Source organism: Diaphorina citri, unplaced genomic scaffold (genome assembly GCF_000475195.1).
Source record: "Diaphorina citri unplaced genomic scaffold, Diaci psyllid genome assembly version 1.1 scaffold867, whole genome shotgun sequence".
Lineage (NCBI taxonomy): Eukaryota > Metazoa > Arthropoda > Insecta > Hemiptera > Psyllidae > Diaphorina > Diaphorina citri.
Window position 1 is genome coordinate 32,499 of NW_007378299.1, and position 24,455 is coordinate 56,953.

Here is a 24,455-nt window from a genome sequence, read left to right on the forward strand (position 1 = left end):
TCCTCCCTCTCTCTTTGTCTCACACGCCAATATTTTCCCTGACTTCTTAAAGTAATATGTTGGAGATCAATTTTCTTTCTTCTGGAGATCAGAAGAAAGAGAAGGGCGGAGGAGGAGGAGAAGGGAAAGAAGAAAAAGGAAGGAAGAAATAAACAAAGGAAGAAAGAAAGGAAGGAAGAAAGAAAGAAGAAAAGAACGAAAGAAACGTGACATTTCAACCTAAAGGGACATGGAACCCAAAAGTTAATTTTAGTTTACCCGTTTGAAGATTTTTGTTCAGTAGGAAATATTTTGTTTTTGTTTTCAGTTTTCTTTCGATAAAAGACATTAGAAGCTGATTTCTTTGTTGTTTTGGGTTCAAAAATTCTAGAAAGTCTGACTTGTGGGAATGGACGAAAGAAAAATGCATTTGATCTAAATGCCGTGGGGAAAAATGGCCTAATAGTCGAAAATTCCGCTTCCTTCCTTCCTCCCTCTCTCTTTGTCTCACACGCCAATATTTTCCCTGACTTCTTAAATTAATATGTTGGAGATCAATTCTCTTTCTTCTCGAGATCAGAAGAAAGAGAAGGATGGAGGAGGAGAAGCGGAAGAAGAAAAAGGAAGGAAGAAAGAAATGAAGAAATAAACAAAGGAAGAAAGAAAGAAGAAAAGAAAAGAACGAAAGAAACGTGACATTTCAACCTAAAGGGACATGGAACCCAAAAGTTAATTTTAGTTTACCCGTTTGAAGATTTTTGCGGAGGAGGAGGAGAAGGGAAAGAAGAAAAAGGAAGGAAGAAATAAACAAAGGAAGAAAGAAAGGAAGGAAGAAAGAAAGAAGAAAAGAACGAAAGAAACGTGACATTTCAACCTAAAGGGACATGGAACCCAAAAGTTAATTTTAGTTTACCCGTTTGAAGATTTTTACGGAGGAGGAGGAGAAGGGGAAGAAGAAAAAGGAAGGAAGGAAGAAATGAAGAAATAAACAAAGGAAGAAAGAAAGGAAGGAAGAAAGAAAAGAACGAAAGAAACGTGACATTTCAACCTTAAGGGACATGGCACCCAAAAGTTAATTTTAGTTTACCCGTTTGAAGATTTTTGTTCAGTAGGAAATATTTTGTTTTTGTTTTCAGTTTTCTTTCGATAAAAGACATTAGAAGCTGATTTCTTTGTTGTTTTGGGTTCAAAAATTCTAGAAAGTCTGACTTGTGGGAATGGACGAAAGAAAAATGCATTTGATCTAAATGTCGTGGGGAAAAATGGCCTAATAGTAAAAAATTCCGACATTTGTAACATCTAAATATTGTGGAATTTAAAACTTTTTTAAATATTCTTTGAAGATTTTTTTTTTCTTAGCTTTATTCATTTTACTGAAGGAGTATTAATAATAAAATCCTACAAAAATTCCGACATTTGTAACATCTAAATATTGTGGAATTTAAAACTTTTTTAAATATTCTTTGAAGATTTTTTTTCCCTTAGATTTATTAATTTTACTGAAGGAGTATTAATAATAAAATCCTACGTCAAAATATTTGATAGAGGGAACTGTAACAGCGGAGGTCTTATGAAAATTCCGACATTTGTAACATCTAAAAATTGTGGAATTTAAAACTTTTTTAAATATTCTTTGAAGATTTTTTTTTTCTTCTTAGATTTATTCATTTTACTGAAGGAGTATTAATAATAAAATCCTACCTCAAAATAATTGATAGAGGGAACTGTAACAGCGGACGTCTTATTGTCTCAAAATCCAAGAATGAGGACAGGGTAGGAGAAAGTCAACCGCTCCGAGAACGAACCTTATCTGTTGAGGATTAAATTCGCGCCGGGCGGGAAACCCAAGATCGGGCAGGGAAGTGCGCTACCCTTCAAAGATTCGCCCCGGGCGGGAATCGAACCGGGGCGAAGCTTTGAAGGGGCGGAAATCGAAGTACCAATCTCATAGGGTTCATCATTCCACTCTTCGTATGCATTTTTCTTTCGAAACTTTTAGTGGAAATTGAATTTGTATTAGGTTCTCATACAAACGTAATTGTCTCAAAATCCAAGAATGAAGACAGGATAGGAGAAAGTCAACCGCTCCGAGAACGAACCTTATCTGTTGAGGATAAAATTCGCGCCGGGCGGGAAACCCAAGATCGGGCACTTACAAGGGAAGTGCGCTACCCTTCAAAGCTTCGCCCCGGGCGGGAATCGAACCGGGGCGAAGCTTTGAAGGGGCGGGAATCGAAGTACCAATCTCACAGGGTTCATCATTCCACTCTTCGTATGCATTTTTCTTTCGAAACTTTTAGTGGAAATTGAATTTGTATTAGGTTCTCATACAAACGTAGGAAATTTAATTTAAATTGATCTTAGACGTTTACTTGCTGTGTAGATTTTAAAGTTACTTTGTATTTTTCTATTCGGGTGCAAAAAAATTCTTCGAAAAAATCAAAATGAAAGGAGATGTGTTCGTTGAGAAGGCAAATCAGATTTGTGAGTGAAACCGAGGCATCCATCAAGATATGCAGAATTTACTGTGCTCTTTATACTGTTAGAGTGAGACTGACAAGTCCCATCCAATTATTTGTGATTACCTACAGCTGAGATCATTTCTATTCGAGTAGGACAAAACAAGGTAAATTCCATTTTATTCTTTTTTACAGACCTTGGTTAGAGTGGAACTACAGCTGATATCATTTCTATTCGAGTAGGACAAAACAAGGTAAATTCCATTTTATTCTTTTTTACAGACCTTGGTTAGAGTGAAGATATAAAATGGATTTATTAATATTTATTATTAAGAATTTATTCTAAGTTTGCATTAAGAATTAAACCTTGGCTTAAACCCAAAATCCAACCCAAAAAGTTCAATTCACAGCATTATTGTCTTCTTCAAAGCCAAAAGAATATTACTTACAGTAATCAAATTATAAGTAGTAATTACAGGTAAAAAAATCAATACAACATAATGGCCCCATTTGGTTTTTCATCAACAGCTGGCTACCTACAGCTGAGATCATTTCTATTCGAGTAGGACAAAACAAGGTAAATTCCATTTTATTCTTTTTTACAGACCTTGGTTAGAGTGAAGATGTAAAATGGATTTTCGGTACCATCTCAGCTGGATAAACAAGGTATATTCTATTTTAAATATAAATTAAATTGGTCCAGGTACACAATTCAAGGCTTCAACAAAGCCACAGAGCTCTCAAGTTAACCAAGTGAATAGTTCTAAATAAAATGGATTTTCGGTACCATCTCAGCTGGATAAACAAGGTATATTCTATTCTAAATATAAATTAAATTGGTCCAGGTACACAATTCAAGGCTTCAACAAAGCCACAGAGCTCTCAAGTTAACCAAGTGAATAGTTCTAAAAACTGTACCCATTGTAAGCCCAAGTTTTTCAGACCCTTTTTCTGATTCGCCCCTATCGACCAAATCTCCTTATAGTACAAGATGAAAATGTTGATGATGTGCAGACACACTGACACCACTATGAACCTGTAACATTGACAATTAATGAGGAAAATTAAGAGTTAAATAATTATCAATGAAAATTAATAGTAGGTAATGATTAGTTTCCTTTGTCTGAGATTTGAATTGTATACTGTACCTATAACTCAGAGTAGAAGTTGTTGACTGGGATTGCACCCACACCCTCTTTTTAACCAGACACAGTCAATTGTCTTGACTACACCAGTTACCTGGCACAACTTAGAACAACTGTAGATCAAATTGAGAGCAATTGTGGATTCCTATTTGGAGATAGAAAATGTCTTATTTTGAACTAGTCTTCTCCTTTTCCCATTTTATTGTTTGAGTTGGTGATACCCTTCAATATCCTCCCTCCATTCTCCATCCCTTGTCTCTTAAGTCTTCATGAACCTTGTCTCTCCACCTCAGTATTTGACACAATCCATCACCTCTTAAAATGGTCATTGATTTTTTTGACACATGAAATACCAAGTTAAACCTCACTTGATTTGAACACTCACCAGAAAGAGTGTCCCAGAAGTGAATAGTTCTAAAAACTGTACCCATTGTAAGCCCAAGTTTTTCAGACCCTTTTTCTGATTCGCCCCTATCAACCAAATCTCCTTTCGCGTACTACCTATATCTCCCTAAACTCTATCTCCCCAAAACTATATATCGTATATTTATTTGTAGGTAACAATAAAACATAGGATTAAACTCTTCATAAACAATATGTCCTGTACATATTTTTTATTTGCATATAAAATACACAAGAGGACGGCAAAAGAGGATGCATTATACAAAGGTTAGGTTAAATTCATGTAAAGGACGAACAAAAGATATAAACTCTGTTGGTGTATTAACTCTCCTTAAACGCTGAAATAAATGTGTCTTTTTCTTTTTACTTCGTGTGCTTTTCGACAGGTATTACGCCACCTAGTTTTAACGTTGTAAGGCGAAATTAAAAAATTCAAGAGCTCACTGTGTGAGAATCCTGCCATAAAGCCTCAAAAAAAAAAAAAAAAAAAAAAAAAAAAAAAAAAAAAAAAAAAAAAAACCCGAATGTGTCTTTTTCTTTTTACTTCGTGTGCTTTTCGACAGGTATTACGCCACCTAGTTATAACGTTGTAAGGCGAAATTAAAAAATTCAAGAGCTCACTGTGTGAGAATCCTGCCATTAAGCCTCGAAAAAAATCACATTAATCTTTAAAAGTGGGGAAAGTGCTTCAAATAAAGGGAAATTGGAGGAAAAAAAACCCTCAAGACGCTCGTTTGGTAAACAGGAGGGTGCTGGTTCAAATCCAGCCGTGGCATGGAATTTTATCCCCATTTAGTTGAGAATTTGACCATAATAATGGAGCTCTAAGGGTTAGGTGGTAGAGAACGCTTCCGGCGTTAACTTCACTCAGTAGTTACCTTCCACTCAAGAGTCTATTATTATAGTTATGCCTCTTGATCCAAGGACCTACCTGGTCAATAGAAGTCCTGATCAGGCTCACTATAATGCACCAGTTCCATAGGAATATTGAGTTTAGTAGTTACCTTCCACTCAAGAGTCTATTATTATAGATATGCCTCTTGATCCAAGGACCTACCTGGTCAATAGAAGTCCTGATCAGGCTCACTATAATGCACCAGTTCCATAGGAATATTGAGTTCGCTCAGTAGATTGTTCATATCATAATCGTCTTTACCTCGCCGCCTAATTTCCGCCAATAGTTCCGACAATGCTTCTTGACACCCGGTCCGCCATTTTGAAATCAGTGAGTCCAACTGAGCGACATCATGCTGGAATTGACAAGTAGAGAGGACTTAGATAATGGACTGCTTACAGGACAAACACTGAATGATTTTTTTCTTCCAAAATTTCAATATTTCGAATTTTTCTTTGTTCGCAATAAAAACACACTAATACAATGTGTTCACATTGCCAACAAAGAAAATTTTGGAAAAATTGTAACTTCAGACGAAGAAAAAACCGTTCAGGGGGAACGAGCTGTTATTCATTTGTATACGCCTCGCCTCACGAAAGAAAATTCGTGACAAAGACAAATTCATTTGGTACCTACAGTGTGAACGGGCTGTTACATTGTGGCCAATCAATCAAAAGTGAACACTGAATGATTTTTTTCTTTCAAAATTTCAAATTTTTCTTCGTTCGCAATAAGAACAGACTAATACAATGTGTTCACATTGCCAACAACTAAAATTTTGGAAAAATTGTAACTTCAGACGAAGAAAAAACCGTTCAGGGGGAACAAGCTGTTATTCATTTGTATACGCCTCGCTTCACGAAAGAAAATTCGTGACAAAGACAAATTCATTTGGTACCTACAGTGTGAACGGGCTGTTACATTGTGGCCAATCAATCAAAAGTAAAAAAAGACACTTTTATTCTTGGTAAAACTCCCACCACTAAAACACACTAAGGAGTTATAAAGTGATGTAGGACTAAAAAAAAAAATCCTTTTTTGAAGGAGAAGTTCACTTTAAGGTCACCCAGCAACATTTCAGAGGATCCCATAAGATACCTACCTTGGCAGAATTAGCAATGGTCACTTTCATTTCAGCAATCCTTTTTTTCTTGTCCGAAATTCGCTTCTCAATATCACTCAACCCCTCAGGTTGTCCTTCCATCTTAATTTTCTTCACAACAAATTTCTGCTTCACTGGATTCGGTTGGTAAAACTCCCACCACTAAAACACACTAAGGACTAAGGAGTTATAAAGTGATGTAAGTAGGACAAAAAAAAAAAATCCTTTTTTGAAGGAGACGTTCACTTTAAGGTCACCCAGCAACATTTCAGAGGATCCCATAAGATACCTACCTTGGCAGAATTAGCAATGGTCACTTTCATTTCAGCAATCCTTTTTTTCTTGTCCGAAATTCGCTTCTCAATATCACTCAACCCCTCAGGTTGTCCTTCCATCTTAATTTTCTTCACAACAAATTTCTGCTTCACTGGATTCTTAAGCCGTTTAGCTACTCTAGAAGTATTTGCACAAGATAAGTTTGAATTAGTTTCCTCTACAGAAGAGTCCATAAATGAGGTTGCAAGATCAGATAGGCTTGAAGTACTGACATCCAAAGCATTTACATCATTTTCAGATATGTTGGTGCTGATATGCAAAGTATTTGTTGCTTCAAATGTATTGAATGGGGTGGTTTTAGTTTTATTATCGTCAGTATTATTAGAGTCCACATATTTGTTGAGATCTTCATCATTTGGCTCATTAACATTTGAATCAGCTTGGAGTGTTCCATCAATTTGAAGTGGTTCACAGTTTAGTAATATGTTGCTATCAGTCTTATAGCCATTGTTGAACTCTCTTGTGTACATCTTCTCAGATTTGTTTGTCATCTTCATCACATCTGGACTTTTACAAACTTCCATTTTATTGGACTTTGGACTTGAACTTTTAGATTTGCTCTTTTTCTCTAGAGCTGATTTTGTTTCATTATGCATTTTTACACAGGGTTTACCATTGGAAGAATCATCTAATTCTATATTCAAAGCTTTCTTTTTGAGATCACTATGAACTAGAACATTATTGTTGGAAATCATTTTCTCAATCAAAACATCAGACTGTTTCTCAGGGGTATCACAATTGCTTTCATTGATAGTTTCTTCAAATGATCCATCATTGACATGGCTCTTTTTGGTGTTGATCTCAACTTTTGTTGATAGTTCACTGTTCAGAGCTGAATCGTTACTACAGCTTTGACTTTTCTTTTTACTTGTCTTATTTGCAGTATTAGATATTTGGTTGTTCTCTGTAGAATCCACATGCTGATTTTTAAGTAAACTCTCAACTTCTTTAAATTTCATTGATAGTTTCTTCAAATGATCCATCACTGACATGGCTCTTTTTGGTGTTGATCTCAACTTTTGTTGATAGTTCACTGCTCAGAGCTGAATCGTTACTACAGCTTTGACTTTTCTTTTTACCTGTCTTATTTGCAGTATTAGATATTTGGTTGTTCTCTGTAGAATCCACATGCTGATTTTTAAGTAAACTCTCAACTTCTTTAAATTTCAAAACAAACCTATTGGATGAACACCTTTTCAGTCCAACTCTTCGACAAGGTGAGAGAAATTTGCTTTGACTGACTCCTGTGTTGGGAGAGCTTGGTTTGTTTTTGGAGTTTTCACTGATAAGTTTAGTAATGTGGTCCATTTCAGGGATTTGATAGAGGGCATAAGGTAGATCTTAGTGAATGGTCTGACACTGATTAGAAACCTGATGACAGAAATAAAAGGAATGAATGTTACATAAAGAGGAATTAAAATGTGGAAGACAGAAAATTGAGAATTTAACCTTTGTGGATCTAGTAAAAAAAAAAAAACAAAAACATCACAACTTTAATCAAGTTTCAGTTAAATACCCACTACATCAGATTTTCTTTTTCAGTCCAACTCTCCGACAAGGTGAGAGAAATTTGCTTTGACTGACTCCTGTATTGGGAGAGCTTGGTTTGTTTTTGGAGTTTTCACTGATAAGTTTAGTAATGTGGTCCATCTCAGGGATTTGATAGAGGGCATAAGGTAGATCTTAGTGAATGGTCTGACACTGATTGGAAACCTGATGACAGAAATAAAAGGAATGAATGTTACATAAAGAGGAATTAAAATGTCGAAGACAGAAAATTGAGAATTTAACCTTTGTGGATCTAGTAAAAAAAAAAACATCACAACTTTAATCAAGTTTCAGTTAAATACCCACTACATCAGATTTTACAGGGCTTTCCTGTAGAATGCCCATTGCCCACCCCATATAGTATGATACGATTATAAGGATGAGAGGACTGTTTTTCTACAAGTGAGGATCCTCTTGGTATTATAACATGTACATCCTCAGTACCTACTATATCATGAGATCATTATTATTGGGTTTGTTGCACTTACCTCTGGGTGACAAAAGAAGAGGAATATTAAATGGGAAATAGTCCTCTTTGCTCAGTGTTTAAAGAATATGAAGTCAGCTTTACGTTACATCTTGGAAATATTGATAGAAGTGTAACTTTTCCCTTGTAAACAAATTCCTAGGTTTTTGAATCACAGGGCAAGAAAAGATCGATAAAAATGCAATACGTTCAGTATAACTCAAATAGAAGTAACTTAGGACAATTTATCAGATAATTTTTAAACCTTTCTACGGTTTTCTTTCAAATTATTTTAACTTTTTAAGTTTTTGTAAAATTTGAATTCGCGGGCTTATTTTTCAGACGGCTATTAAAAATGTGGGCAGTTTAAAACACGTTTACACGATCACACGCGAAGAAGCGGATTTGCAACGTTGCCAGAGCACACATTTTTACTGCTAAACTTGTCCTGCTAAAAAACTAACCTTTATTTTGGCACGTGTGTCTCGTTTGATAACGATTTTTCGGTTACTCGTTTCTCGTTTCTATTCTAGTTTTCTTTTCAACTGTCAGATTTTTTCTTTTTTCCCTTTTCTTTCAAATTTGTTCTTCTGTGTTCGAATCCCTTAAATCCCTTTAAGTTCGTTCTTTTTCCGTGTTTGTTCATTTAAACTTATTTGAACATAGAAAAACCTACCTGGATAATCAGTGTAATTTCTATGATATCAGTTTTGTGACAGAAGTTTCTCTCTTACTCTCTCTTACCTGTTGCATACCTTCATGGATTAACTCTGGATCATCACGGGCCATGTTTCTTGATAACTGGAGAAATTTGGTGAATTTTTGAACCTCGTTCATAAATGTCATCTAGGTAAGTAAGTTTTAAAACTTCCATTTCATTGACCATGATGATTGACCTTTCAACCAAATGTCACTTAATGTGTGCAAAGTACTGTCACATTTATAAACTGCGTAGATATTTGAGTACCCCTTGGATCACTGAAGTTCACTGTTGCATGTGTTTAGTACCTGGATGGTGACCATCTGGGGAATCTGTGTGCTGCTGGGTTAACAGCTCCACTTAGGCTGGGTGAGGTTAAATTGAGGAGGTGGGTAGCTTGTTACCAAATGTTGAGTAAAACCCCCATCACAAAAGAAGACCTAAGTTAAAACTGACGTTAAACCCCTATACCTTTGTATGTACTTACCTACCCACCTAGAATTCCAAGCCAACTATTTGGTGCAGTGCTGTTTTGCTTCTCTAATTTTCAGCAACCAAGTAAATATAATATCAAAACAAGGACAAACAAATGCATTTTTATGGTATTTTTCATAGGTAGTGAGAAAAGTCAAGAGTATTTATTTACAACATAGAAAAATGAGTTTGACATTGTATGGTACCTAATCTTAAAAAAAAAGTAAAAAACCCCTCGTTCTTTGATAAATAAGTGAGTACTCACCTAAGTACCTATAGTTTTTTGAGAGATTTCTTACTTTCTTCGGTAGTTTTGCTGGTCCAATATTTGTTGGTTCTTAATCCAAAAGACACGAGTTTGTATCATAGACTTCTTTCTGAATCTATACTCATACCTATGGTTTGGTCTTGTGTTTTTCATATTTACTTAATAGAGCTTTTTTTAATTCATACTGCTCGAATAGGAACAAATTTCAAGTCTCTAGCTCTTACCGTTCTCGAGATAGTTTACAGACAGACAGACACACACACGGACCAATGGCTGAAACTTTGGATTTAGGCTCTAGGGACCTCAAAACGTATTTTGGCACTAAAAACTGGCCATCGAAATTTTGACCCGATTACATTACTTTCCTTCCTACAAAATAAGGAAAGTAAAAAATGCTCCAGCAGTAGGCTACTCCTATTATTTTGGTCAAATTCGCAAACACTGATTGAGGATAAAACCTCACCAAATCTGTGTAGGGCCGGGAAAAGCCAGCAGCATGCGATTGCCCGGATGGATCATCCAACGTGCTTTCGCCGCTGGCTTCCCAATACATCGAGGCTTGCACGAGGACAAAAGATCATCAGCCTGGCGTATGGCTGATAGAAGAGATATTTTCTCTAATTGGAGAAATTGGTCATCAACTCATCAAATTTCGGTTATCTAAAGCCACAACAACAACAACAACAACAACAACAACAACAACAACAACAACAACAACAACAACAACAACAACAACAACAACACAGCCTAAAACGCGTTTACACGATCACACGCGAAGAAGCGGATTTGCAACGTTGCCAGAGCACACATTTTTACTGCTAAACTTGTCCTGCTAAAAAACTAACCTATATTTTTGCACGTGTGTCTCGTTTGATAACGATTTTTCGGTTACTCGTTACAGTCGTTAGTCGTTACTCGTTTCTATTTCTATTTCTAGTATTCTAGTTTCTAGTTTTCAAGTTTTCTTTTCAACTGTCAGGTTTTTTCCCCTTTCTTTCAAATTTGTTCTTCTCCTGTGTTTGTTCATTTAAACTTTGAACGTAAAAAAACCCACCTGGATAATCAGTGTAATTTCTATGATATCAGTTGTGACAGAAGTTTCTCTATTACCTACTCTCTCTTACCTGTTGCATACCTTCATGGATTAACTCTGGATCATTACAGGCCATGTTTTTGATAACTGGAGAAATTTGGTGAATTTTTGAACCTCGTTCGTATATGTCATCTAGGTAAGTTTTAAAACTTCCATTTCATTGACCATGATTGACCTTTCAACCAAATGTCACTTAATGTGTGGAAAGTACCATCACATTTATAAACTGCCTAGACATTTGAGTACCCCTTGGATCACTGAAGTTCACTGTTGCATGTGTTTAGTACCTGGATGGTGACCATCTGGGGAATCTGTGCTGCTGGGTTAACAGCTCCTCTCAGGCAGGCTGGGTGAGGTTAAATTGAGGAGGTGGGTAGCTTGTCACCAAATGTTGAGTAAAACCCCCATCACAAAAGAAGACCTAAGTTAAAACTGATGTTAAACCCCCTACTTATACCTTTGTATGTACTTACCTACCCACCTAGAATTCCAAGCCAACTATTTGGTGCAGTGCTATTTTGCTTCTCTAATTTGTTTGTTACGTTTAACAAGCTATTTAATTACTTGATTTTTAGCTCAATTTTTCTCTAATTTTCAGAAACCAAGTAAATATAATATCAAAACAAGGACAAACAAATGCTTTTTTGTGGTATTTTTCATAGGTAGTGAGAAAAGTCAAGAGTATTTATTTACAACATAGAAAAATGAGTTTGACATTGTATGGTACCTAATCTTGAATTTATTCTAAGTTTGCATTGAATTAAACCTTGGCTTGGCAAAATCCAACCCAAAAAGTTCAATTCACAGCATTATTATCTTCTTCAAAGCCAAAATAATTTTACAGTAATCAAATTATAAGTAGTAATTACAGGTAAAAAAATCAATACAACATAATGGCCCCATTTGGTTTTTCATCAACAGCTGGCATAGATTTCTTGGTCCTGTCAGTTGTGCCGTAGTACAAGATGAAAATGTTGATGATGTGCAGACACACTGACACCACTATGAACCTGTAACATTGACAATTAATAATGAGGAAAATTAAGAGGTTAATAATTATCAATGAAAATTAATAGTAGGTAATGATTAGTTTCCTTTGTCTGAGATTTGAATTGTATACTGTACCTATAACTCAAGGTAGAAGTTGTTGACTGGGATTGCACCCACACCCTCTTGTTAACCAGACACAGTCAATTGTCTTGACTACACCAGTTACCTGGCACAACTTAGAACTACTGTAGATCAAATTGAGAGCCATTGTGGATTCCTATTTGCAGATAGAAAATGTCTTATTTTGAACTACCTAGTCTTCTCCTTTTCTCAATTTTATTGAGTTGGTGATACCCTTCAATATCCTCCCTCCTTTCTCCATCCCTTGTCTCTCAAGTCTTCATGAACCTTGTCTCTCCACCTCAGTATTCGACACAATCCATCACCTCTTAAAATGGTCATTGATTTTTTGACACATGAAATACCAAGTTAAACCTCACTTGATTTGAACACTCACCAGAAAGAGTGTCCCAGAGACGCTCTGTCTTGACTTGACCAGAAATTCCTGCGGTCCTCCAGTGCCATAACATTGCGTTGCAACGAGTGGGAGAACTGGTAACACCATAGTCCTATGGTAATGCTTTGCAGAAGGGCTGAGGAAAAAAAGAAACATTTTGGAAAATTAAAACAAAAGATAGTGGAACTGTGATTACAACACAATTTTACGGGACTCCACATGAGAAAATTTGCAACCTCCCCCTTCCTCTCCCCCCAAGTCAGATTAAGGGCATCGGGCCTGCCTTGTAAGCATTAGGTCGCGAGTTTGATTCCCAGGATGAATTGTGTCCTAAACAGATAGGGTTCGTTCTCGAAAAAGCTGGGAGGGCTGAGGAAAAATGAAATATGTGGGAAAATTAAAACAAAAGATAGAGGAAGTGTGATTACAACACAATTTTACGGGACTCCACATGAGGAAATTTGCAACCTCCCCCCCCCAAGTCAGATTAAGGGCATCGGGCCTGCTTTGTAAGCATTAGGTCGCGAGTTTGATTCCCAGGATGAATTGTTCTCCTACCTTATCCTCGTTCTCTCTTCTATTTCGTTATGGTAAAACCTCCATTGTTATCTCTTGAAAAAAAAAAAAAAAAAAAAAATCCCATGCTTTGGTGGGGTTTAAACCCCCGCCCCCCTTTTTTTCAGGGGGAAAAAAAAAAAAACCCATGCCTTGGTTGGGATTGAACCCGCGTCCTCCTATTTATCAGGCGAGCCTCTTGACCACTACATCACTAAGAGAATACTGAGGTGTCTCTCTATTGATGACTTACCACATAGGAAATTATACACATAAAGTCCTGGAACGCCGGCCAGGGAAGAGATAGGCGTCGTGGTAGTGTTGATTAGCGCTACAATGGCGCTCACAGTAGCAATGAGCGTGGACAGAAGTAGAAGGGTGACCACACATGTCCACAGGGAGTAGGAGATGAACTCTGGCTCCGCCTTGATAATATCTAGAACTGAAGTCAAAATAATAATATTTAAGTACTTATAAGTACACTAGCTGAATTCCGTCGCTTCGCTCCGGAATCCCGCTAGTTCATCCCGAGGCATGGCCAAACTTGTGGAAAAGGCATGACCAAAATAACAATTATAAATAGTATAAGTACTTACATAACTGTTGGTGGCTATGTATTTTTCATGTCAGTCCAATAGGAGCTTAAAATTTCAGGGTATGTTATATGTTTGAACTTAATGTTTTGAATTTTGTAGGACATATCCAAGGTCTAGCTTTAGAGGAAGCTATGTATATGTAGTTGTATTCTACTTACTATCGCACTCTTTTTTTTTTACAACGAGGAAATTCCTCTTTGGGTGTAATAGCGCGACCACATTTGCTGCCACGGACCGCTTATGTATTTCCAATTATTAACTGAAAGAAGGGCGGGCCTATTACTTAGTGGAAAAAAAATCCAAGAATAAAGAGTCTGATTGTAGTTCGCTCAGATCGCGCCTTCCGGTACACTTCCAAAGACATAGGTATCCCTTTCCCTTGGGACCAATTTGAAAGAAGTCATTCAAGCCGGCGCGCGGCGAAGACTCGATTTTAGTTCCTCTACTCACCGCTAAACTGGTAGTGGCGCCACCCGTAGCCGACATTCAGGGCCTTCTCCCCCTGAAACAGGCCGAAATTGAGGTGCCCCTCAGACTCGCTCGGGTTGAGAATCCTCTTAGCTTTCGCGGTGACCCAGTATTTAGTTCCCAGAGCGGCCGCGAGAAGCGCTAGGCAGAGGCAGGTGCCGATGAACGTGGCGAAGATGGCGCTACGTCGAAACAGATTCATGGTGAGGGGAGGGGACTAGCATGGTAGGGGGGCGGGGGCGGTCGAGCTGGCAACACGGCATGGTTCACATGGTCTGGAAAAAGACAAGGGACAACGCAAGGGTTAAAAAAATAGACAAAACCATCAAAGGTCAAGAAAATGTTTAAAAAAGAGTCGGTCTAAAAATGAAAATAAAATTTACCTATTATTAGTATTTTACAGGCCCCGTGGTTAGTTTTTGCTCTTTAACGTCGCGCTAGAGGACGTAAGGAACTAAGGAGGGAGGTTGAGACGTATACCAGTGAGGGTGCTTCTAGGTTCCATCAAGGCCCGGGGATAGCAGCTCAACTCCATAGACAAAAAGCCCACTCTGAGACTTAGGTGCAGAGGCAAACAGCCCTAAAGAAATGGTTAGGATTATACGAAACTACGAAGGTAGATTTGCTCTCCCTATAGGTTCAACATATTGGTAAAGAACGTATGGTTTTTAATGTTGAGTGTAGAGTTAGAAGCCTCTAATTAATACCTGGGCTGCTACACTTGAGCAGTCAAGCTCAAACTGAGACCTACTTAGCTCCCTGTAGCAGCTGTTGACTCTGGTAGGGTCTGTATTTTGACAAGGGAGAACTTGGGAAAAGGGTGGCGATTCTATACCTTGGAGTGTAGAGTTAGAAGCCTCTAATTAATACCTGGGCTGCTACACTTGAGCAGTCAAGCTCAAACTGAGACACCTAGCTCCCTGTAGCAGCTGTTGACTCTGGTAGGGTCTGTATTTTGACAAGGGAGAACTTGGGAAAAGGGTGGCGATTCTATACCTTGGAATGAACGCGGTGTACCTATACTTCCAAGGGACACTGTTCTGTAGTTCTGTGTGTATATTTGCAAGTCGAAGTTCATACTTCGTTTTATTTTATCTAGACCTACAGCACCTGTTTAGTTCCTTCATATTTTTTACCTTTCAAGATAAAAAAAAAAAAGAAAAAATGGAATATCATGTAAGTAGGTAGGTAACCTTGATCAATTTTAAAATAAAAAAGGTCCAAGTAATGTGAATGCTCTTGTTTTCAAACTTGAAAAAAAAAAAAAAAAAAAAAAAAAAAAAAAACTTAGGTACTCAGATTACATGCTTGTGTACTTTTTTTTCGAAAGGCGCTTGTTTACTTTTAAAAAGCTCAAGTACTTTTGAGGTCTGAAATCTACAGAATCTGTCCCTCAGAAACAAAAGGTACCTTGAATAAGAGCCATTTGTGAAACGCCTTAGAATCCTAACAATTCTCTTTTAAGTCAGTTTGGGATTGCATTCAGTGTACATGAGGTTATTTCGATTTTAAGTAGGTTCTAAATTAATGTAGGAAACAAGGTCTGGTGATTTTTCATGGAAGTTTTTATTATTATTGTTAATTTATTCTTTAAATATAAAAATTCAAAACCTAAGGCTTGGTTGAGGACTTGGTAACTTTGTCCATTCTAACTTTTGGATTGTGTGGACAACGAATACTACTTTTCACTTTGGTTGTATTTGGTCTTATTTTCCTTTCGGAAACTGAGGCGAATTCCCCTCTTTTGGCGTGGTAGCGCCTGTACTAAACCATTGGAAATCCAAGATGGAGCGCCATCTTGAGGGCAAATTGTTTCAGTTTCCGGAAAGAAAATACATCTTTTCTAAAACCTCTGTTCCAAATGTGAAGTAGACAGACATGTTCCTAAAGTAGTATTACTTAGCTACTTGTTTTCTATAATTACCTACTGTTGACAATTGACATAAAGGGACTGCATGGCCTAATGCGGCAGTCTAAATAAAGCATTAATATAATTGCCATACAATCCAATACTTCGTCAGACTTTTAATGTTTTGCTCATTCAATTCTTAGCAAACCTCACTGAATCTCTATGTTGTAATCCCAGTGAAGAAATTTAGATTGGAAAAGTTTCTTTGTTTTGATCGAATTGGATTCGGTAGATCCCAATCAGATGGATTAGAATTGAATTTGATTTCACCAAAATCTAGATTGGGTCTTGAATTTTACGAAATCGATTTTGAGAGAAGTCAGGTTGAACGGATCTTTAATTATTTTGAAGATTGTCTTTGATGGAGGACCAAATGATTGTATTTTGACTACTGAGGTCATATCAGATGAAGCAATGTTTGCTTTTTTGCTGAAATTCGAACGAGCTTCCCACTTGATTATTCTTCTTACTTTCTTCGGTAGTTTTGCTGGTCCAATATTTGGTTCTTAATCCAAAAGACACGAGTTTGTATCATAGACTTCTTTCTGAATCTATACTCATATGGTTTTGTGTTTTTCATATTTACTTAATAGAGCTTTTTTTAATTCATACTGCTCGAATAGGAATAAAAAATGCTCCAGCAGTAGGCTACTCCTATTATTTTGGTCAAATTCGCAAACAATATTGAGGATAAAACCTCACCCAATCTGTGTAGGGCCGGGAAAAGCCAGCAGCATGCGATTCCCCAGATGGGTCATCCAAAGTGCTTTCGCCGCTGGCTTCCCAATAAATCGAGGCTTGCACGAGGACAAAAGATCATCAGCCTGGCGTATGGCTGATAGAAGAGATATTTTCTCTAATTGGAGAAATTGGTCATCAACTCATCAAATTTCGGTTATCTAAAGCCACTACAACAACAACAACAACGACAAAATTCCTTGTCTTGACCGGGCTTGAACCCACGTTCTTCCGCTTAGCAGACCTCTAAGACGAATTAAGTTTGCTGACTTGAATGTGTTATTGCGTTCCTATGAAAACAAATCGGAAACAATTAGAAATTCAACGCTCACACGCTCAACTTTTCAAGTTCAATTGTTCTGGTCTGGTGATTTTTCATGGAAGTTTTTATTATTATTGTTAATTTATTCTTTAAAAATTCAAAACCTAAGGCTTGGTTGAGGACTTGGTAACTTTGTCCATTCTAACTTTTGGATTGTGTGGACAACGAATACTACTTTTCACTTTGGTTGTATTTGGTCTTATTTTCCTTTCGGAAACTGAGGCGAATTCCCCTCTTTTGGCGTGGTAGCGCCTGTACTAAACCATTGGAAATCCAAGATGGAGCGCCATCTTGAGGGCAAATTGTTTCAGTTTCCGGAAAGAAAAAACAGCTTTTCTAAAACCTCTGTTCCAAAAGTGAAGTAGATATACATGTTCGTAAAGTAGTAGTACTTACTTAGCTACTTGTTTTCTATAATTACCTACCTACTGTTGACATAAAGGGACTGCATGGCCTAATTCGGCAGTCTAAATAAAGCACTATAATTGCCATACAATCCAATACTTCGTCAGACTTTTAATATTTTGCTCATTCAATTCTTAGGCCAGCCATTCACGATCAGTTTTAACTGTCAGTTCAAGTATCTTCAGTTAAAAATATAAAATTTTTATAATCCTCAGTTTATAAGGGTTAAAAAAATAGACAAAACCATCAAAGGTCAGGAAAATGTTTAAAAAAGAGTCGGTCTAAAAATGAAAATAAATTTCATTATTAGTATTTTACAGGCCCCGTGGTTAGTTTTTGCTCAGCTTTTTAAGGTCGCACTAGAGGACGTAAGAAACTGAGGAGGTTGAAACGTATACCAGTGAGGGTGCTTCTAGGTTCCATCAAGGCCCGGGGATAGCAGCTCAACTCCATAGACAAAAAGCCCACTCTGAGACTTAGGTGCAGAGGCAAACAGCCCTAAGGAAATGGTTAGGATTATACGAATCTACGAAGGTAGATTCGCTCTCCCTATAGGTTCAACATATTGGTAAAGAACGAATGGTTTTTAATGTGAGTGTAGAGTTAGAAGCCTCTAATTAATACCTGGGCTGCTACACTTGAGCAGTCAAGCTCAAACTGAGACCTAGCACCCTGTAGCAGCTGTTGACTCTGGTAGGGTCTGTATTTTGACAAGGGAGAACTTGGGAAAAGGGTGGCGATTCTATACCTTGGAATGAACGCGGTGTACCTATACTTCCAAGGGACACTGTTCTGTGTGCATATTTGCAAGTCGAAGTTTATACTTCGTTTTATTTTATCTAGACCTACAGCACCTGTCTAGTTCATATTTACTTTTTTTTATTACCTTTCAAGATCAAAAAAATTGGAATATCATGTAAGTAGGTAGGTAACTTTGATCAATTTTAAAATTAAAAAAAAGGTCCAAGTAATGTAAATGCTCTCTGTTTTCCAACTACCTACTTGATAAAAAAAAAAAAAAAAAAAAAAAAAAAAAAAAAAAAATGAAAAAATGAAAAAAAAAAAAAAAAAAAAAAAAAAAAAAAAAAAAAAAATGGACAAATGACTTTCTCATTATTTCATGTAGAAAGTAAAATGTTTGTGTGTTTTTTTGTCGACCAAATTGTCCTCATTATTTTTGGTTTTGGGTATGTTACAATCGGTATACTTAGCTGAGTTTTTTTACTTTCCATTATTTCTCTTCTTATTGGTACTTTTGGTGCTGATTAGTTGCAAGTTCTGATTGCGACATTTCAGCAGACATTTACCGTGTTCTAAATCACCAAATGTGTCTTTCATTACTTTTTTTAATCAGTTTTTTTTTTTTTTTTTCATTCAGTCTGGCGTTTTTTTTTTTTTATCATCCCGAGTCTTTTTTGTTCAAGAAAAGACCATCTTTGCTGAACACCATCTGTCTGAATCCTTCACGAAGCATGTGCTTTTTTTAGAGCATGATGACCTAAATTTTCGGTTTCACGAGACACAATTGAAACACAAAGCATCGCTTACCGGTTTAGAAGATTTATGTTTAAATCAGTGTTATTTTTTGTCGTCATGTAGAACCAAATTTAGAACAAGGCAAAGACTGTTGTCACGACAGTCATGATTCATTTCTTTAATGACCGAACTGTTTGGCCGTCACTATTGACTATTAAATTGACTACCTAGTGAGTTTGGTAAAATGTTACTTGAATGCTAATGGTTTGTGCCCTAATGGCTCGTGCCGTATGGCTGATGACATTAATGACATTCATATGGCTGATGACATTCTGACATTCATATGGCGAATGAAACCAGTCGAGTAGTTGGTGCCAAAAATAATTCGTATTCATTCATTACATAGTCTGGCTCGCCCCGAGCGGGAATCAAACCCGCGGCCTAGCGCTTACAAGGCAGACGCGCTACTAACTAGGCTGGCTAGATTTTAAATACAGTTAGCTTCCAGCTTGTTAGTCCGTTATGACAAGCCAATGGTCCCATGATGAAATACAAGTACTTATCTAATAATTCGCTTGATAGATTAGCAGTTATTCCCACAGCGCGCGCGTTAAGGAAAAATTAATCAAATGAAATTAATGATTTATCAGTTCTGGAAAACTCCGTTATACCGACAACGCTCGGGTACATTTTACAATTTACAGTAGATCTACATACATTGAACTTGTTTTTTACCCAATATAAGGGATATAAAAAGTTCATTACGCCGTTTTCATGTCGCAGAAATTCAACAACTGCTACAATAGACTCGTGTCACAAAAGATCTAATCAGGTCACAGTGACTTAGGATGGCCCTACTTATACCAATACCAATAGACTCGTGTAGTCTGTGTCGTAGCATGCCCATCCCGTAGTATGCCTCTCATCAATAAATAAATCAACATTCATTATCGTGTTACTGTTACAGTGTTACATGGATGTTTGATACCAAGTACCAATACATTCAAGGTACCATCAGCTACTCAGATCTAGTCAAGACAGGCTTAGAAGATGCAGAGTCCTTCACCTTAACATCTAAGCCGGAAATGACATTCCTAGAGGTTTACTTTTACCGAGTAAGGACCTATTTATCACCGAAGTGACGTGAAGATGAGTTCTATGAAGTTCAAGTGTGTTCTGAGATCTAAGGAATTTGGTCCTTAGAAACAAAAACAATCGTCAGTGAAACGCCTTAGGTACTTAGATTACATGCTTGTGTACTTTTTTTTTCGAAAGGCGCTTGTTTACTTTCAAAAAGCTCAAGTACTTTTGAGGACTGAAATCTACAGAATCTGTCCCTCAGAAACAAAAGGTACCTTGAATAAGAACCATTTGTGAAACGCCTTAGAATCCTAAGAATTCTCTTTTAAGTCAGTTTGGGATTGCATTCAGTGTACATGAGGTTATTTCGATTTTAAGTAGGTTCTAAATTAATGTAGGAAACAACAGAATATAGGAAACATGACTTGGAATGTCTCTCCAGAAAATCCTTAATCTCAGATTCCAAGGCAATGTAACCAATACCAATGAATACTCTAGAAAACTTAATATATCTTTTCTGATCACCCACTTCACTGCATCACGACCAAGTTACAAAATTGTGTCTTGAATCCAAACGATCCAATTCACAGTCTATCTTCAGAAGTAGGAAACATCACTCTCAATGTGTCTCGTATGTCTCTCCAGAAAATCCTTCATCTTAGATTCCAAGGCAATGTAACCAATACCAATGAATACTCTAGAAAACATAATATATCTTTTCTGATCACCCACTTCACTTCATCACGATTAAGGTACAATTGTGTCGTGAATCAAAGTCGATCCAACTCCCATATCCTTAATCTCAGATTCCAAGGCAATGTAACCAATACCAATGAATACTCTAGAAAACATAATATATCTTTTCTGATCACCCACTTCAGTGCATCACGATCAAGTTACAAAATTGTGTCTTGAATCCAAACGATCCAATTCACAGTCTATCTTCAGAAGTAGGAAACATCACTCCCAATGTGTCTCGTATGTCTCTCCAGAAAATCCTTCATCTTAGATTCCAAGGCAATGTAACCAATACCAATGAATACTCTAGATCTAGAGAACATAATATATCTTTTCTGATCACCCACTTCACTTCATCACGATTAAGGTACAATTGTGTCGTGAATCAAAGTCGATCCAACTCCCAGTCTGTCTTCAAGAAGTAACACGGGAGAAGAACTTCCCTATTTGCAGAACATCTTCGATGACATTCCCCATGTATATTGAAAGTTCTCAATATATCTTCAATTGAGAGAATCTGCAGAATCACATTTTCATGATTTCATGTTTTACATATTGAAAGTTCTCTTGTCTTCAATTGACAGGATCGTGCGTCATGCCTTATTGGATCCATCAAATGGAACTTTAAAGAGTCTTTGTCTACATTAGTCAATAGAATACTTTTTCTTCGGTTCATCTGGTCTTTTGTCTTTGGCTGAAGACTGTTTCTCAGCATTTTTTGCATTTTGTCTGAATTAGTATACGTTCATTCTGTCAATCGACTCTTTTGTCTTTAAGCTGTGTCAACACATAGTCGACGGCCGTCGATCGATTCTTCGATGACATTCCCCATGTATATTGAAAGTTCTCAACATTGAATTGAGAGAATCTGCAGAATCACATTTTCATGATCTCATGTTTTACATATTGAAAGTTCTCTTGTCTTCAATTGACAGGATCGTGCGTCATGCTTTATTGGATCCATCAAATGGAACTTTAAAGAGTCTTTGTCTACATTAGTCAATAGAATACTTTTTCTTCGGTTGATCTAGTCTTTTGTCTTTGGCTGAAGACTGTTTCTCAGCATTTTTTTTGCGTTTTGTCTGAATTAGTATACGTTCATTCTGTCAATCGACTCTTTTGTCTTTAAGCTGTGTCAACACATAGTCGACGGCCGTCGATCGACGAGGTGAACCTATATGTTCTCGAGGCAGTGTTTATGGTTTCAGTCGACGTCGATCGATGGCCGTAGATTATTTGTGGACACAGCTTTAAAGGCTACCTCTTGAGGAGCGTCAGCCATATGGTTAGGCCATGACAATCGATACACTTCAGTCAATAAAATACTTTCATTTGGTTGATTCAATCTTTTGTCTTGAGATACGTCTTCGCCCAAGAGTTATAGGCGATGACAATCGATACACTTCAGTCAATAAAATACTTTCATTTGGTTGATTCAATCTTTTGTCTTGAGATACGTCTTCGCCCAAGAGTTACAGACGATGACAATCGATACACTTCAGTCAGTAAAATACTTTCATTTGGTTGATTCAATCTTTTGTCTTGAGATACGTCTTCGCCCAAGAGTTAAAAGTTAAAACACAGTGATGGGCCAATTTTCGAGTCTTTTTTGTTCAAGAGAAGACCATCTTTGCTGAACACCATCTGTTTTTAGAGCATGATGACCTAAATTTTCGGTTTCACGAGACACAATTGAAACACAAAGCATCGCTTACCGGTTTAGAAGATTTATGAAAAGTCTTTTTTGTTCAAGAGAAGACCATCTTTGCAGAACACCATCTGTCTGAATCCTTCACGAAGCATGTGCTTTTTTTTAGAGCATGATGACCTAAATTTTCGGTTTCACGAGACACAATTGAAACACAAAGCATCGCTTACCGGTTTAGAAGATTTATGAACCTCCCGCGTTTGGAGATGCTGCAATTGTTTTCAATAATCGTGAGATCGGTAGATCAAATATACTTAGGTTCTCGGTCTTCTTCATGGCCCTTTTGGTTCTTTGGTCAATTTGTCTCTTCGTGTTTTTGTATTGTTAACGGTGTTCCAGGTTAATTAAAATTTTCAAAAATTTTTCTTTGCAGACAATATAGGTATACTATGAACATCTGTAAAGAATTAATCAGATTCATCTTTCGTGTGACAATTTGGCTACTGCAGGACTTGTCTGTACTTATAATGAAGTAAGCGTCTCTTCTTATTAATAAAACAAGCGACCAAGTGAGCCACAGATAAACTTGCTAGTTGCTGTACACATTATAACCATGATTGCTTGTCTGTACTTATTATAATGAAGTAAGCGTCTCTACTCATAAATAAAACAAGCGAACAAGTGAACCACAGATAGACTTGCTAGTTGCTGTACACATTATAACCATGATTGCTTGTCTGTACTTATTATAATGAAGTAAGAGTCTCTACTCATAAATAAAACAAGCGAACAAGTGAGCCACAGATAGACTTGCTAGTTGCTGTACATATTATAACCATGATTGCTTGTCTCTATTTATTATAATAAAGAAACGTCTTTACTTATTATTTATTAATAAATAAAAGAACAAGTGCTGCAAATATATGCTAGTCCATACTAAACCAAACTATGTTTGCAATAGATCAAAGTATGTGAGAGAGTCTTAACATTTAAACCTCTAGAAACAGTGGAGATCGTCGTGATAATGTCGTGACCAATGGAACAGGAACGCAACAGCAAACTGAATTGGCCAATCGCTGAGTCATCCTCAAGTATATGATATGCACTTCTTTTAGTTCTTCTTCTCCTTCTTCGTCGTCTTCTTCTGTGTCTTCTTCTTCTTCTTCTGTGTCTTCTTCTTCTCCTTCTTCGTCGTCTTCTTCTGCGTCTTCTTCTTCTTTGTCTTCTCCATCTCCTTCTTCTCCGTCTATGTACTTCTTAAGTTGAATAATTGTTTCATAACATATATAATTATGACTTTCATATACAAGTCTGCAAAATATGCTTGTGCGTTAGGATAGTTTGCCCTGGGCGAGACTCGAATCCGCGACCTAGGTCTTCTCCATCTCCTTCTTCTCCGTCTATCTACTTCTTAAGTTGAATAATTGTTTCATAACATACATAATTATGACTTTCATATACAAGTCTGCAAAATATGCTTGTGCGTTAGGATAGTTTGCCCTGGGCGAGACTCGAATCCGCGACCTAGGGTTTACAAGGTGCTGGCTTTCCAAGCTAATTTGACTGTCATCTGTCATATCTGTGATAAATAAATTGAATGCATTAAATCAATTTTTTCTTTGTATTAATGGGCAGAAGTAACATCGATATTAAAGAGTTGGTGTACGACCTCTATTTGTTGGCCTGATCTAAGTGAATGATTCTCAATTCACTCTTATAGGATGAATTTATACCTATTTCAGAAACTCAGAATACATAATATAATGAATTTATACTTACCTATCTCAAGTGAATGATTCTCAATTCACTCTTATAGGATGAATTTATACCTATTTCAGAAACTCAGAATACATAATATAATGGATTTATACTTACCTATCTTAGGATACATAATATCATGTACCTACTATTCGCAATAAATTTAAAATTACTCAGTTATGTATTTCTTTTTCTATAAAATAAACATACTAGAGGTAACTAGAATCTACCATTGGGAACTTGTACTACAAGCTATTGAATATCATTAGAGAGATACCTTGTATAAGTTGGTTGAAAGAGGTTTCGGTCGCAGATCAGTCGAATAAGGTTGCGTAAGGAACTCTTGTAACTTTGGTTTAAAGTGTACTTAATGTGTGGAGAACTTGTG

At 36.8% G+C, this 24,455-nt stretch overlaps 2 protein-coding genes and 2 long non-coding RNA genes across 5 annotated transcripts in view; 2 read left to right on the forward strand and 2 right to left on the reverse strand.

Moving 5' to 3' along the window:
• The first annotated feature begins 1,557 nt into the window (after positions 1-1,557).
• On the forward strand, positions 1,558-2,598 carry LOC113468833. Its single transcript, XR_003392445.1, has 2 exons — positions 1,558-1,999; positions 2,301-2,598. It is a non-coding gene; the product is annotated as an uncharacterized LOC113468833 (long non-coding RNA).
• Positions 2,599-4,772: 2,174 nt separating this feature from the next.
• LOC113468836 (suppressor of Mek1-like) lies at positions 4,773-7,310 on the reverse strand. The gene is made up of 3 exons (XM_026826058.1): positions 6,276-7,310; positions 5,083-5,235; positions 4,773-4,956 (listed from the first exon to the last, which is right to left on the reverse strand). The coding sequence occupies exons 1-3, from the start codon at positions 7,308-7,310 to the stop codon at positions 4,921-4,923; spliced, it is 1,224 nt and encodes a 407-aa protein (XP_026681859.1). The 3' UTR covers positions 4,773-4,920.
• Positions 7,311-8,914: 1,604 nt separating this feature from the next.
• LOC113468834 overlaps positions 8,915-24,455 on the forward strand; it is a 27,512-nt gene continuing 11,971 nt past the window's right edge. Inside the window, exon 1 of the long non-coding RNA XR_003392446.1 lies at positions 8,915-9,182. This is a non-coding gene — a long non-coding RNA (uncharacterized LOC113468834). The remainder of the gene's footprint in view (positions 9,183-24,455) is intronic.
• The window catches only part of LOC103512637 (clarin-3), a 51,271-nt gene continuing 36,448 nt past the window's right edge, over positions 9,633-24,455 (reverse strand). The window contains exons 2-6 of one of the 2 annotated variants that reach the window (XR_541552.3): positions 13,976-14,268; positions 13,183-13,371; positions 12,375-12,510; positions 11,595-11,877; positions 9,633-9,712 (exon numbers count right to left, since the gene is read on the reverse strand). Coding sequence is in view for 1 of the 2 variants with exons in the window: in XM_008477407.3 (XP_008475629.1) it covers positions 11,748-11,877; positions 12,375-12,510; positions 13,183-13,371; positions 13,976-14,195 (675 nt within the window). In the remaining variant the exon portion in view is untranslated. Of the gene's footprint in view, positions 9,713-11,514; positions 11,878-12,374; positions 12,511-13,182; positions 13,372-13,975; positions 14,269-24,455 lie in introns of those variants that run through there. The other variant, XM_008477407.3, reaches the window with a different exon arrangement.

Excerpts from the sequence above, each read along its gene's own strand:
- LOC113468836 (XM_026826058.1), bottom strand. The coding sequence starts at position 7,310 with ATGTCAGTGATGGATCATTTGAAGAAACTATCAATGAAATTTAAAGAA. Across the intron at positions 5,236-6,275 it reads CCATTGCTAATTCTGCCAAG|CATGATGTCGCTCAGTTGGA; the intron begins GTAGGTATCTTA and ends TGTCAATTCCAG. Across the intron at positions 4,957-5,082 it reads TCAATATTCCTATGGAACTG|GTGCATTATAGTGAGCCTGA; the intron begins GTGCATTATAGT and ends CCTATGGAACTG.